This window comes from Sarcophilus harrisii, chromosome 3 (genome assembly GCF_902635505.1).
Source record: "Sarcophilus harrisii chromosome 3, mSarHar1.11, whole genome shotgun sequence".
Classification (NCBI taxonomy): Eukaryota; Metazoa; Chordata; class Mammalia; order Dasyuromorphia; family Dasyuridae; genus Sarcophilus; species Sarcophilus harrisii.
The window spans coordinates 38,483,387-38,499,740 of record NC_045428.1 but is presented as its reverse complement, the minus strand read 5'-3'; the positions used below and the strand labels follow the sequence as shown (position 1 = coordinate 38,499,740).

Sequence of the window (16,354 nt, the reverse complement as noted above, 5' to 3'; positions counted from 1 at the left end):
CGGCGCTAAGTCACAGGCGCACCCGCGGCTGCTTCTGGGATAAAATCCGCGCCAATCTGTGCCCAGAGCAGGGCGTCCCGGGCCGAGGCCCCAGGGAGAGACTCGGGGGAGCTCTGAACCCAATGGGGGGGAGGGGCACACCTGTATTTCGGCGCCATTTGGCTTCCTCTGAGGGAAACTGGGCAAGCACGAAGCGAGCGCTTGTTCTGAGAAAGTTTCCCAGCCGCCAAAGGGGGCGCCGCACGCCTTGTGAGATAATACGCAGCCGTGGCTCAGACTATGCGTCCCGACGCGTTACACATTAGCTACTTTGGCTCCTAGTGCGGAAGTCCCCCCTCCCCGGGGAGAGCCCGGCGCGGCCCTCTCGCCCACCCAATAGGAACCCGCGCTGCCCCGGCCGCAGCCAATCCGCGGCGGGCGCCGCATCCCGTGGTCCCGGCCTAGCGCTCGTGCTCCCTTTCACGACAGTTGGGTCCCGGCGCTTTGCGGCAGCCGCTGTTGGTGTTCGCGTGCTCCCTCTCCGCCGAGCCCGGCCTGAGGCGGCGCCTGCCGGGCGGGGCCTGGGGCCTGGGGCCGAATCGGACGCGAGGCCTCCGCGCTGGGATGACCTGCGGCCTTGCGGGCTCAGGGCAGCGCCGGCCGAGCCATGGTGAGCGGGCTGGGGGGCAGACGGAGGCAGCAGCGGCGGGGTTTCATTCGAACCCAGGCCCTGTCGGTCCGCGAGGCGGGAGGGACTGCGGGTCTGGCCGCGGGAAGGGGGGTGGGGGGAGGGGAGGCGGCAAAGGAGCCCCGGTCAAGGTCACGCGGGGAAGGCCCGAACCGGGACTCGGGCCCATGCCTCCGGCCCACCTGGGTGAAGGGCATCCAGCCTCTCTTCCAGATGAGGAAACTGGTCGTGAGGACGGCGTGTTCCAAGTCATTTAGCAAGAAGGAACTTCCTAAGCGCTTGTTCCCCTTAGGTCACGTGAGATCTGAGGCTGCCGAGCCCAATCCTCCCATTCTACAGATGAGGAAACTGAGACACCCCCCGCCCCCCCCCGGGGGTGAAATGGGCCGAGGTCAGATGTTATTTCCGACCTCAGTTAGCAGGAGGACCCGTAGGGACTCCTCCGAACCTTGGGGGTGAAGTTGCTGCGGGAATCCGGGGTCTCGAGCTCCGCCCCTGCCCCTCCATTTAGCTCATCTGTGAAATGGGTTTGAACCAGATGGAAAAGGGATGGAGAAATGTTTGGTGAAATTCACAAAGACGTCACGTGGACTGGGGTCGCTTTGGAGCCAGGGATCCTAGCTGTGGCTGTCACTGGTTGTCTTGTTTGGCATGCTGTAGGTGCTTAATAAATGCTTATTGAGCCTTTAGTTCTGGTCCTAAATCTCAGTCTATGTTTATTATGTAGGTATGTGTGTGTGCAGGCATTGTGTGTATGCGCGTGAGTCAAATATGCGTACGTTTCTATATATGTAAAGGCACAGTGCGGTATGTGTATTCGTATATGTATTTGTGCGAATTTAGCATGGTATATGCACACGTGTATGCATGTTTATGAGCCTGTATCTGGATATGTGTGTGTATATATAATATATATATATATATATATATATATATATATATATATATATATATATATTATATATATATACACACACATATGTATATATACATATATACATGGCAGCATTGTGTATACACACATGTATATGTATATACACGGCGGCATTGTGTACACACACATATATGTGTATGTATATACGGCAGCATTGTGTGCACACACATATATGTGTATGCATATATGGCAGCATTGTGTATACACACATATATGCATGTATATGCACCTGCATCTGGGTATATTACGTTACATGTACCTTATGGCATTGCATGTGCCCACATGTATGCAGGTGTGGGCACTGGTATATAGGGGTGTGTGTTTGTGAATATACACGGGCATATATGTTTACAGATATTCCTTTTGTGTGGTGGGTATATGTGTGTTACACATAAAGAGTCTGGGCAGAACTTGTAGCAGAGTGCAGCAGTTGCAAAATGAGGGATTAGGGCTCTAGAGTAAAAAAAAACTAACAGTTGCACGCGTCCTTGGGGTAACTGTTTGTCTAGGGAGAGGGGTCTTTGAAGGAAGGCCAGCTGACCATCCCTCAGTATTGTGGTCAGAGAATTCTTGCTCTGCCTTCATTCAGCGGCCCTTTTCTGCTTACTTTCAGTTCTGAAATTCCAAATCTTTCTTAACTTTGACATTTAAATTCTTCGCTTGTCTTTTTTTTTTTTCCTTTTGGTTAATGAGCTCAGGTCCAGAGTCCCCTCTGTGTAGATGGAGGGGGAAGGGCTCCTATAGATGGAAACTTCCATGATTGGCCTTTCAAGGACTTTCCATTGGTGATAAATGTTTTCTCTTAGGGTTTGGAGAGGCTGCTGTTTGAGGAACTCTCCCTGCCTTAGGTTTTTGGTTTGTCCTCCTGGTGCCCTTGTTTCAACCTTGATGGTCTTTCCTCAGGCAAGGGAAAATTAAATTCTCTGTGGGATTGACTAGCCCTGTTCTTTTGCAGTTAATAACTGTCCCAATGATAGGTTCTACCTGATTAAAACTACACTGATTTTTAAGTCCTATTTTTTTTCTCAATAGTATTTTTTTTTCAAATACATGTAAATAATTAACATTCGTTTTTATAAGACTTTGTTCCACATTTTTCTCCCTCCCCCATCCCCAAGACAGCAAAAAATCTGATAGAGATTAAATATGTGTAATCTTTTAAAACATAACTCTATATTTATCATGTTGTACAAGAAAAATCAGATCAAAAGGGAAAAAGTCAAGAGAAAGAAACAAGATAAAAAATATTATGCTTTGATCCACATTCAATCTCCATAGTTCTCTCTATGGATGCGAATGGCATTTTCCATCCCAAGTCTATAGGAATTGTCTTGGATCAGTGTATTGTTGAGAAGAGCCGAGTTCATCACAGTTGAGCATCACGCAATCTGGTTATTGCTGTGTTCTATTGGTTTTATTCACTTTACTCAGAATCAGATCATATAAGTCTTTTTAGGCTTTTCTGAAATCTGCCCATCATTTCTTATAGAACAGTAATATTCTATTATATTTATAAACCATAACTTTTTCAGCCATTCCCAAACTGATGGGCATCCACTCAGGTTCCCTTTCCTTGTCACTACAAAAAGAGATGCAACAAACATTTTTGCACATGTGGATCCTTTTCCCTCTTTTATGATCTCTTTGGGATACAACCCCGTAGAGACACTGCTGGATCAAACAATGCATTAGTGTCCCAGTTTTCCCACATCCCTCCATCATTTATCATTATCTTTTTCTGTCATCTTAGCCAATTTGAGAGGGATGTAATGGTACCTCAAGAGTTGTCTTAATGTGCATTTCTCTAATCAATAGTGATTCAGAGTATTTTTTCATACGACTAGAAATGGCTTTAATTTCTTCATTTGAAAATTATCTGTTCATATTCTTTATTTATGATTAGAAAGCGTAAATCCTCATTTTAAAAGTCAAAAAGAAATTAGTATTTAAGTATCAGAAGATCATAGATTTAGTGTTGGAAGAATCATTAGAGCAGTTTAGAAATGTTCATAACATTGTAGATAAAAGCTAAGACCATGTTATTACCTTTAAAAAATTTTTTTTACTACCGAAATAGAAACTATTAATTGTGAAGAAGTGAAGAGGATTGGGGAAAGGAAAATGTGGAAGAAGTAACTCTTTTCTCCCTTCTAGGCCAGCACAATGGTAGCACTTGGACTGACAATTGCTGCTGCAGGATTTGCAGGTTTGTGGCTGATGGGAGAGTGAAAGGGACCTGGGGGACCTGGGGCTTTATTTTTATGTCAAGTTCTGTTCACTGTTTTGTTTGTTTTAAGGCCGATATGTTTTGCAAACAATGAAGCATATGGAGCCTCAAGTAAAGCAAGCTATTCGAAGTCTGCCAAAATGTGTAAGATTTCTTTTATGCCTTTACTGCCTTTTCATTAAACTATTACAGATTGTGATTGTTGAGAGGTGGGAGGGGCATTTCTAGATGATCGTTGGATTCCTTTAGGTCAAAAATGCTATTATTTTTCCCCCTCACTAAGAGAGCATTTGGGTTCTTGAAAGGATTCTATGCCTCTAGAATAGCCAGACAAGGTGATATCAATACCAAGTACAGTATCTGAATGCTCCTGATCTAGAACAGGGGTTCTTAACCTAGATTTCAACACGTCTCTGAACCTGGATGGAGAAAAAATGACCTCCTCATTTCTATATAATTGATTTTCTTTGCAATCCTCTGTATTTTGCTTTATGCATTTAAATACATGGTTCTGAAGGGTGCATAGACTTCACCAAAGATGCCAAAGATGTGTGGGACACACAGAATTTTTTAATAACTTCTGATCTAGAAGATTCTCTGAAAGGTAGGTGGATTCCAACTGAAAGTATGTCTTTTTGATCAAAATTAATATTAGCAGCCTTTGTCCACACTCGTTTTCCTCATTTTCATTTCCAAAAAGCTTGATAGCCTGAGCATAGGGTATTGTGGTCAGATAAGGTAGCCCAGATAGCTTGTATCCTCAGCTGTCAGGTAAGTTATCATTCTTCTACCCACAGACCGGTCTGCTCTTTTTGTGACTGGGTCATATAAGCCATGTGGTAGATGCTAGTACAAGTAAAGTACTTGGTTCTGAATTCTTACGTTCTGAAATGCAGAAGAGTATAAAACACCTCTTCCCCCCCTAAGGGGGGGGGGGGGGGCTTCTGAAAGTCAATTATAAGAATAGAAGGATGTTAGCTTTCTACACATGGAAAGTGACACTGTTTCCTAAAGAAAAGGGTTTATACAGAATCTGTCACGACAATAGTGTATCTTGTCAGGGTGTTTCACAAAGACAGTCTTTGGGATACAACTTGAATAACTTTCTAGATTTCCATTTTCCTCTTTTATAAAATGAGGGGTTGTTTTAGAATCAAAGAATCTTCTCTCCTCCACCTTGATTGCTGTATGATCCCTTCTCATGACATCAGTGCTTCTCACATAGAAACCATACTCAGGTGTAGATGGCTGATGGTTGGGGAATTCATTTTTTAACCCTGCTACCTCCCAGGAGTCTTACCTTCAGAACCATGTACTCTAAGTTACCATGGTCAATGTCCTACCCCAGGAGGTCGAGAAAACTTTCTTCTGAGATAACATGCTTCTGTCTGTGAGATTTGCCGTCATCTCCGGAATTGGGTTTCTGAAGTTGCAAGGGACATTCTTCAAGCTGTAGTCTAGACTTAATCCTCAGAGGTGCACACCTCTGCTGGTTGTGAAAAGTGACCCTCTATCTAATAACAGAATTCGCTACTACCTCAGGTCTTCCTCAATTCCTACCCCAGTTCTTAAAAGTCTTCTCATGAGAATAATTTATAAAGGAAAGGTCTCCATACTTAGCCTCCCAGCCTCAGAACTCCCTGCTCTCCAAGCTTTTCTCTACATAGCTGCCAAAATGATCCTCTTCATGCCGCTGTAGAAATGTGATCAGCTCCTGTCACCTCCAAAAGGCTCAGAACCCTGCATCTTTCAGTTCTTCAATATCTCTCTTTTTCCCTCCTCCCCTTCTTCCCACTCTCTCTCCCCATCTCTCCATCCCTTCTGATATCAAGGCAAGTGAAGCTTTTCTCCCATACTCTGCTTTTAGGAGAAAGCATGAGTCGGATTCTCAAATCAAAATAAAGCCAGTACATAGTACAGAGTATGTATGTGCTTATTAAATATTATTGCTTTATTGACTCAGAGCTGTTGGGCAAGTACAGTTTTGTGATCACCCTGAATTGATGCAGACTGCAGCACACTCCCGTAACATGCAATAATGTTTTCTTCTCATTATCCTAGAGCTTCCTTCCTCCATCCCAGCTTCATTGTGCCTGCTTGATTGTCTCTGTGTTTTCCATTTGAATTTCAATTTGGCAGCATCTAGTTGAAAATGTCACCTCTCTTCCAATGTGGGTTCATTGGTTCTGTCAGTGTAGTGTTAGATGCAAGACTCATCGGGTTATCTTGATTGGTTCTCATATCTTGAGTATCAGCTAAACTAGGATTTAGTGTTGTTTGTAAAGCTAAGAAATTTCATTTCAATTTCTCTGAAACAAAAATAAGTTTCAGTGAAATGCTATTCTTTGCTAATCTATTTTAAAGATTCATTTAAATACTTTCTGCAGAGTCATTCTCCATTCTTCCTAGTTCATTTATTTTGCTACTGATGCTTTCCCCTTTCAGGCCTTCACTAGTGGCTATTACAGAGGCGGGTTTGAACCCAAAATGACAAAACGAGAAGCCGCGCTAATATTAGGAGTAAGGTAAGTTTACTGCCTCCTAGAAGTGTCTTGCTTGGAAGTCATTCCAAGCACATTGGGTTACTGAGCCACCATTGAGAGGGAAGAGAGGTGAGAGTCTGGTTGTTATAGCTTGGAAAAGTCAGGCTTATCAGTTCGTGGATGCACTTGTCACCACCATGACCATTGTAACCATCTGCTTCCCTTTCCTACACAGTTTTAAAGCTGCGCAGCCTACAAAAAGCACTTATGTGTGGGCTGAGAAACATCTTATTCACCTAACTACTTCCAGAGTCTTAGGACTGAACAGTTTGGGATGAATGTAGGAGACACGCATGATTCGCATCATTTTTATCATTGAATTCAGGATATATGAGTCTTATATTAGCCTTCTCTATTAATATAATTTTGCAGTAAAGTTTAGTGCAATTTTGTGATAGGCATTTTTAAAGCCACAAAACTCTCTTTTATGGGGGAGGTGAGATGTCCTTCTAGTGTCATGGTGGGAATTGGACTAAAAGCAGCAAACCAGGACTTTGGAAGAAAGAGTGTTGAATTTGGTGTCCAGGACCTGGTCAAATCCCAGCTGTCATTTATAATTTGTCTTTGGCTAATCTTACCTTACTGGGACTTAGTTTTCTTATCTAAATTGCCTCTCATGTCCTTTGTACCTTTAAATCCTTGATTCTGGGATCTGCAACTTTATGTTTTTGGTCCCAGCATGTTTTTTAATAGGGTCTTGTCCTATGATAACATAATGATTGTGATTGTGATTTATGAAATATAATTAGATTATATTTATGGTAATCTTATGAATACAATTATATTGTCTTTATTTTATAAATAAGACTGCTAGAGGAAAAAAAAATTATCTAACCAGAATTTAGTCTAGGGTAATGACATACAGCATTTTCATTTTGAGTATGTCTATATGTCAGAACAGCTATTTTATAAGTATTACTCATTCTTTGTCATAATGAAAATTTTCTCCAGAGACATTTAAAATGTCTTCCCTTTTTCCAGATCAGTGAGGTAATCTTAGTCTTGGCAAAAATCAGTTGGGCAACATGACAAAGAACTAGACTATTTTTAGAATATAGTTGTTTTTAACAGTTCTTTATGTCATTATGCCAATTTCTGCATTAGGAAGTTTTCTATTGTACAAACTTCCTTTCCTTTAATTTCCAAGGACTGAAATATTAAGCAGTTTTCTGAGAATATATATGATATTGCTAAAACATCCACTTGAATGAAATTCGTCACTCTTCTAAGGAACTATTTATTTTTCATCTTCAGAAGACTCCTTTTGTTGAATTTGTCTAAGAAAATTACCTTTTTGCTTGATTAACTTGACATTTTACTCATATTTTAATGAATCCCAGCAATTGGATTATATAAGACTATGCAGTTGACTCCCAAACTACATTTTAATTATTTCTATATATACTTAATGTGGCACATATTCATTAGTAATTGTTTTAAAAGAGGTTGGTGGGTTGTTTTTTTTTTGTTTTGTTTTGTTTTTTTTAAGCCCTACAGCCAATAAAGGGAAAATTAGGGATGCTCACCGACGAATCATGCTTTTAAACCACCCAGACAAGGGTAAGTAGTCATTATACTCTTAATGTAAAACTTACTGTAAATTGTGATTTTTAAACTATAAAATGGAAGAGCAGAATTCATTCTCTGTTCTTGGTGTGGCCTTCATGTTTTGTTTGTTTGTTTTTGTTTGCTTTTTGCAAAGGCCAGGTTTTAATGACTTGTCCATAGTCATATAGTTAGTAAGTATTAAGTTTCTGATTGAATTTGGATCTTCCCAATTCCATTGTACCTGTTAGTTGCTTTTTGGTGCTTTTTCCAAGGTAAAAAGCTTTAAGTTAGTTGTTTCAGGCAGAATGTCATAAGTTGAGTATTTTTTCAGAATGTGTTTTCAGTCATGTCCAATGCTTCATGATCCCATTTGGGGTTTTCTTGGCAAAGATTTTGGAGTAGTTTGCCATTTCCGTCTCCAACTTATTTTACAGATGAGGAAACTGAGGCAAAAAGGGTAAAGTGACTTGTGCAGGGTCACACAGCTAGTAGGCCAGATTTCAACTTAGGAAGATAAGAGTCTGATACCAGGCCTAGCATTTTCAAAATAATGTCTGATTATTAAAATTCAAAATGCCCTAAATTTTGGTAAATTGGTAACCAGCTGTTGTTTTAAATTGTCCCTTTGTGGCCTCCTTGGCCACATCCAACACTTTGTGCCTCCAGCTTGCCAGACTTACGTTTTTCAAATGGTCTTGATCAGATGTAGATGAATATCACGTGACCTCACTTCCTATCAAGCCTTCTGGGTTTTTTAAGTCATTTTGTTTCAGGGAAGAGTTATTCCAGAATAAGAACCTTTCTTTGGTTGCAGCGTGCTAAGTCCTACACATAAGAACTCCTTCCTTTCAATCTCTCAGTATTTCTTGAATAATCAATCAGAATGATGCTTGGGGAAAACTGTTGAGGTATGAAAACTAAACTCCTCGAGGGGCCTTAAGTATCATTTAGTGCTCTGGATCTCTCTAAAGTTAGGCAATTGAGGACCTAAATATGTTTCATGTTTTTACTCTTCGGCAAACAACTTGGGCTTTGACTATGAGTCTGTAACCTCGGCATATTAACTCATATTTAGAGTCTTCAGAAAAAGAAATATACACCTAAGGAGACAGTTCATTTGTGGACTAGTTACTTGTAAGCATAATTATTTTTAAATCTATATTTTCTAGATGGCAAGAAAGTATCCCTTTGTATGATAATTCAGGAAATAGAAAACATTTCCACTATTAGAAGTAACTTTTATATGAGATTTCATATAAGTAACCAAGGGGATATAAGTTGAGATATTAAATAAGATGAAATGGTAACAGGTTTCATTACATGTATCTGATAACAGTGACATATCATTTCTCCATCACCTCAGTTATTTGAAACACAGGTAAGAACCCAGCAGTAGCAAAGAGATTTCTCATGCATAAGAAAAGCTCAAAAGGAATTCCTTACTTTGCTTTTTTTTTTTTTACTGATTACTTTAAGCACAGTAATATGGACTGGTTATCTAATTTCCTAAACTGTAACACATTAGGAGTCCCAAAAGAATAAACATTGGCTACTAGGAAATGAGGAATAATGTAAAAAGCATACACAGGTACTCAGAAGACCTCTGAGATCTTTTTATGTAGAGACAAACAGATATTAGAGTTTATAATATGTAATAGTGATTAATGTTTGTAATAATGACCATACCTCTAATCTGTTCCCCAGATTGCATTTACCGCAATACATATGTAAGTGTACTAAATCATCTCATTGTTGAAAAGAGCCAAGTCTTTCACAGCTGATCATCACATGAAATCTTGTTGTTGTTGTGTACTGTTCACTTGTCTTAGCATCAGTTCATGTCTTTTCAGGTTTTCTAAAGTCAGCTTGCTTAAAGTCAGCTTTTCTTATAGAAAAGTTTCCATCAATATTGCTAATGTGTTCTTAAAAGGACAGATTTTCTTTTATTTTGAAAATTCACTTTTATGGAAAGTATGATTTTTTTTTTTTTTTTTTTTTTTTTTTTTTTTTTTTTTGCTAATGCTAGCTAAAAAGAATACTGTCTATAATTTTTGAAGTAAATATTTCATGTTGTATTTAACATGTATTGGGTCAACCTGCCATTTGGGGGAAGGGGTGGGGGGAAGGAGGGGAAAAGTTGGAACAAAAGGTTTTGCAATTGTCAATGCTGAAAAATTACCCATGCATATATCTTGTACATAAAAAGTTATAATAAAAAAAAACTATTTCATGTTGCCTATAATATATATAAGGATATATAGTCCCAATGCTATATAGTGCCAAAAGAAAAAGTACATGTAATATTCTATGGTCAGATGAGACATGTGTTTGCCTAACCTCCCTAACTATTCTTTTTCTTTTCTCTTCTAGGAGGATCTCCTTATGTAGCAGCTAAAATCAATGAAGCTAAAGATTTATTAGAAAGTCAAGCTAAGAAGTAAAATTAATACAGATATAATTTTAAATTTATATATGCATCAATTTATATATAGGAATCCTGATGTTTTCTAATAACTTCATAAAAGCTGTAATATTTCTTTACTGGTTGCATTAGTTGATATAATTTGTTTTTTCTTTTTATTAATTTTGATGCTATTATAATTATTAGATTACAAATATTATGGTCTTACAAGTTATGAATATGCTTCCTGTTGGGAATTGACTACAACTTGAAACATGATTCCTTAGTTAACTTAGCTATATTTAGAATCCTACAGAAACAAATCATTACTCCTGTGACCTAACATTAGTTAGGTCATTTTCCTGCAGTGCTTTATATTAATATACCATATTGATTCTCACAAGGCTTAAATAATTTAAAATTTAATGAATCATACATCAGAAATACAATCAGTATAATAAGTCATGTAAGGAGAAAGTGTCAATAGAGATCCTAGTTTATCCTGACTTTTTTTGCATTAAGTACACTGTCCCATAATTTTATAAACTTTTGATCTTTAGAATTTTTTAAACAGTGTCTGTAGAAAACTTTTAACTTAAAAACAAAAAAATCAGTCTTATTTCATTGTTTAGTCATACAAAATTCATTTATGTGTAAAACTCCCCTTCCCAGAAATCCATAAGAGCTTGAACAGTACTAGGGAGAAGGAGAAAACAAAACTTGTCAGATTTAAGCCATTGGAATCACAAAATTTATCGGTACTTTCGATTGGGATTTGTGATAGTCGATGCATCCAATCTCCTTGTTGTGAGTATTCCCTCTAATGATAAAGAGCCCACTCTGTGCAGCTCTGACATGTCATTCAATAGACAGGTAACAGGTGAAAATAACTTGAGGAATTATAAAGCTTGGCCTTCCTCTCTCCTTTTGCCAGTTATTGTGAGTGTCTCTTATTGGATACATGAGATTATCCAGAATTGAGAGAAACAATACTTGGAGAATGCACAGAAAAAGTCATTTTTGTTTTACAAATTTTGAATTAGGATGTATCTGATCTGAGAATTCACAATGTTTTCTTGACTTAATTTTAAAAGGTTAGGAAAACTCCAGCTTTTCCACCTTGTTTCTATGTTCAGTTTGTATTTTGGAGACATACAGAACAGTGCCCCCCTAAAACCATAGGACCAAACCAAAAAGATGCTTTGGTTTCTACCTTTTTTTCAGATCTGGGATAATGACAAACATAAATCTTGATTCTTTGAACAAGCAATTAGATATTAGGTAACAATATCAACCCTTGGAATTAAGATTTGCCAAGAATAAACTTAATATAGAAAAAGCATAATAAATCAAAATTAAGAATTAACTGTACCAAGATCTGATAATTATGCAGTTCATGCAAACATATATATGCTTATACTAGCAGAAGCAGGCTTAACATAAAGGTGATTCAGCAGAGATTAGTGAATGTAACATGTAATACCACAGAAAATCACATGTTCCTTTCACTGCAATATTTTTCAAGAAGAAATCTCATCTTCAACGAAGGTATAGAGTAAATGGACAAAATGTCCGGGAAGATCTTGGAACCCCAGAGTCAGACCTAATGAGTCACATTATGTCAGCTTATTGGCTATTGTGAGGAATAGTATGTACTTAAGGATTAGTAAGTATCTGTGATTTCAGCAGTATGGGCATTGTTTCCACTGGTGCCAGCCTTTGATGGTGAAACCAGAACATTTCATTCTTTCCTCATCCTGTAACCAACCTCATGATGAACTTTTCTGAGACCTGAAGTCAGGCCATGATGAAGCATCAGATTATAACTTTGGTGGAGATTTCTGTAATGGTTATGATTGTAACATCATAGAATTTTTTCTATTGGAAAGAACTTACATAGAGATCAAGGCCATTTCAGTAAAGGTGGGGGTTCTTATTTAAATTACATCGGGTGACTGCCCTTGTTAGGAGCCTCACTGTTAGTGCATATTGATTTGTATCCTTAGAAAGGATTTTTGTAGAAACCCAGATGAGGAGAGTCTCCGGGGTTGAGGTGGTACCTCTGTGGATGAAACTGAATCTGAATTTAACAGCATGAGCTGTTTCATAATTCCAACTCACCATAAGCCTCCACCTCTGTTCCTCTTCCCTCCTTGCAGGGCCCACAACACACAGCAGAAAACACTCTAGGCACTGCTTTTGGTCAAGGCTCCATGCACTAGACAAAGGCCTGTAGCTTCTTCAAGGCATGCTAAATGCACTTCCTGCAAGCAGTCTTTATCTGCTGAGACTACATAGCTTGCCTGTCTACCCATTGAGGGTCCACCTGGGCACTTCAAGCATCGTAAGCATGGTAGAAATGTTGAACCGGGGAGCCCAAAGACCCGGGTTCCTGAAAAACCTTCATCTTGGACTACATAAGGTCCATACCAATCAGCAAGCATGTTAGTGTGAGCTGAGTTGAGCTGATCCTGAATGGAAGAGGATAAGTGACCGGCCATTAAAGAGGTTTGTTGCTCAGATTCTGGCTTTAATGAATCAAGAAAGTTATGTCTTCTGGTATGTTTCTACAAGTGCTTAAAGAAAGACAATACAATTACTGAGCAAATCCTGCTAGGAGATGGAGTGGGGAAGAAAGTGGTGATTTTGATCATTCAAGGGGCCCTTGAAAATCAGCAAAAAGCAGGGCACTGTCCCAAAACCTACTGTCAAGTGCCATAAAGAAAATGAATGTTAACTGGTAACCCAAATGGAAGTTACTGATGACTCAAACTTCATTGTTTGATTGTTACTAACAGCCAAATCTAGCTGCTGCTAGCAGACTGACCAGTGACAGTGGAAATAGAAAGCAGAGTAAGATGCAGCTAGGAAGGGACAGCTGTCTGAGGTCTTTTAGTATAGGAGCAACATCCCTGTTCCCTCAGTAACCACAGTAGCCTCTTGGAACACACGGCAGCTGGTTGATGTTCATCATGATAACCTGGGCAGTATACTGATTACGTCTTCAGAGAAACCTCTGACACAGGGTCTTGTATCCTGGAGGTGATCTTGTGCTCACAGAGGCCATGATGGCAGACACAAGCTCTACATGTCCTGCCATTAAGAGCTTCCTATGAGCCAGGCACTGTGCTGGGGCCTAAGGATATGGGTTTGAAAAAGGACAAAATAAAGTAAAAGAATAAACTGAGGAAAAGACTCTGGTAAAGAGGCTCCAAATGGCCTGATCTGGAAGACAGCTTTTGAGTCAAGCTTTGAAGGAAACTAGAGCTTCCAAGGCATTAGGAAGCTTTACGGACCCGAAACAATTAAGATGCCAATGTATGTGGGAAACAGCAAAACGAGACTAGAGTGCAGGAAGAGGAGGAAAAATAAGCTGGAGGCAGGTTGTAAGAGGCCTCGAGGGCCAAACAGGATTTTGTGTTTGATCTCAGAGCTAGTAAGGAGCCACCGGGATTTGTTGAGTAGGACGATGACAAGGTCAAGTCTGGGATTTGGGAAAAACTGCTTAGTAACTATGCGAAGGACCTATTAGGCTGCTGGTGTGTGAGTGGACGTTGTTTTGCTAGGGTGGTAGCCGCATGAGTGCAGAGATGGGACAAATGATATGGAGGTAGCAAAGGTCAAGCTAGAAAGGAAGGGGATGAGTTTCATTTCTGCCGTGTAAGGACCAGTTTAGCAAAGCTGGAGAAGCCAGTTCAGGACCAGTTTGGTCACAAAGCCATCACAAGTTATGACTTGTCAGGGCCCAAGGTAGCCTAAGTTTGAGATTTGCACTGCTTGAGAACTTCCCCAGTAGGATTTTTATGTTTAAAAGTAAACATTTTATAATGTCGGTACTACAAAGGGCAAAACATTATTTGGGAAAAAAACTAAAAAATCACTCCTAGAATACTTCGGTTAAAAGTTAACCTATATTTATTATTTACTTTTAAATTGCATGGAACATCAAAGGATATTTCACTAGCTACAGTAACAGAATTATTCTGTAATCTTGTCAGTGAGCCTATAATTGAAACATTTCACTTTCCGATTCTCAAAGGCATGATGTTCAGATGAAATTATCTGATACACCTTATTAATAAAATTTCAAGGTAAATCAAGAAGAAAACTGGGGATATATAAAGAATGGATTTTTAGGGGGAGGGAAGCAAGGAATGAAGGAGATTAGGTAAAAAGAGAAGGCAAATTCAGGGCAAACAAAACAAAAACCTAATGGATGCTATAGTGAGTTCTTGGTTACCCAAGGAATTCTGGGCTGAGGGTAACCTTGGATACCAGGAACCTCAGGTAACCTGAGCCCAGTTGTTGCTGCCTCTTGTTGCCAGGGCTACAGAATCTAGGCTGGATGGGGAGTGCTGTGCACCTGCCTAGGGTCTGTTACCCTAGCAACAGGACATAGGAAACCAGGGCTGGAGGCTTACATTATCCATTAGTCCTGACCCTGGGGTTTGAGCCCTAGTGTTTGAAGGGCCATTAGGAACATGTTAACAATTTGGCCTTTGCTGCCCCCTTAGCTGTCACTCTAGAGTCAATGATATGGAGCCCTAATGTTGCCATGACATTTGCCTTAAAACTTCCAAACATTTCTTAAATTGCATCTCACTGGCAAGTTCTAAAGGAAAACTAAGATTCGGGGCTTAAACAATTCCCTTCTAAGAATAACAGTAGCTGACATTTATAGTACCTTGCATATATTGTCTCATCTGATCTTATAACAAGCTAGTGATGAAGGTGTTGCAGATATTTTTAATAATAGTCAATTTTTTAGTGTTTTTGGAGCCCCCAGGGAGTCAATTCCCTCAACCAGATCAGCATTTGCTGTGAAATATATAGCCCTGCAGAGTTGTCTAGGGAATTGAAAAGTTAAGTGATTTTTATAAGATAGATACAAATTATTAACTCATGATAATATCCATTTGAACATCAAGTCTGTTTTTGGCCAAGGCACATGAGAAGGAAGAAAGCAGGTTTTTGCAAATAGTAATCTATAGCAACCTAGCTCTGTCCAGTCAGTCATATGATTGACTAAAAAGTCTAGGAAATGCAGGAGTTCACTGCACTTACTGTTTGTGAACCATTTTTTAAAAAAGCATTTGATTACAAAATGCCAACTTGAAGGCTTTCCTCTGACATAGTGTCTTCCATTGTTTCTTGAAAGATGTGAAAGAGAAAACTTTGTCTACCCCTGATTATTGTCGAGCAAGAAACAAAATGGAGATAGAGGCTTATCAAACGTAATTACTGCCATTAGGAAAGACATTCCCTAGACCATGAAATCTTCCAGATGTTCCTATTTATCAGTGACATTGTACTGATTGCATTAAGCCCCAGAATATTGTAGAGCTTCCTAAATGAGAACCAGAATTACTCCAAAGAGTGACCTATCGATACTGGAAGTAACCAGTGAATGAAAAAAAAAAATCTACTGTCCAGAGCAACCTGGACAATTCATAAAATTTCCACCAATACATATTGAAACAGTGACCATATGTAAAATAGTAACTTGGGCACGGAATTGAACAGGACAAATTGGTTTGCCTTTAAGGAATTGGACCATGTTTTTAATGAGCCCAAAAGATTTCCTGAAACTTTTTTTTAACATCGTTATCCTTCTGGTGATACAATATAGCTATACTTAATGGTAACCTTAAACTTGAGAAATGGAATTGCAAATTATCTGGAGGAAACATGGTATGAGAAAGCTTCACACATTAAAAATGAGGAATTGTGCAAAAGAAAGAGTATAAAAGATGTAATGAGATATTTGGGGAAACGGAGAACTTCTGGTAAGATCTTCTGTGGAAAATTCCTAGGAAAATATGAACAAGAGTTCTGTGGTATAAAAAGGTATAACTGAACTGTCATGTGCCACACTGGAGATGGTTATCACATTGCTGAGAATACCAGTAAATATATAAGTGAATTTTGTTTCAAGTCTCCCATACTATAGCAAAACCTTAATAGCACACACATGCGCACGCGCACACACACACACAAGCACTTTCTAAATTCGACAAAATAGCAAGGAATGTAA

The 16,354-nt window shown here is 39.3% G+C and overlaps 1 protein-coding gene across 1 annotated transcript; it reads left to right on the top strand.

Annotated features, from left to right (window-relative positions):
• Positions 1 to 446: 446 nt before the first annotated feature.
• DNAJC19 (DnaJ heat shock protein family (Hsp40) member C19) lies at positions 447 to 15,768 on the top strand. Its single transcript, XM_031957726.1, has 6 exons — positions 447 to 649; positions 3,756 to 3,807; positions 3,899 to 3,972; positions 6,274 to 6,353; positions 7,861 to 7,931; positions 10,290 to 15,768. The coding sequence occupies exons 1-6, from the start codon at positions 647 to 649 to the stop codon at positions 10,358 to 10,360; spliced, it is 351 nt and encodes a 116-aa protein (XP_031813586.1). The 5' UTR covers positions 447 to 646; the 3' UTR covers positions 10,361 to 15,768.
• Positions 15,769 to 16,354: the final 586 nt, after the last annotated feature.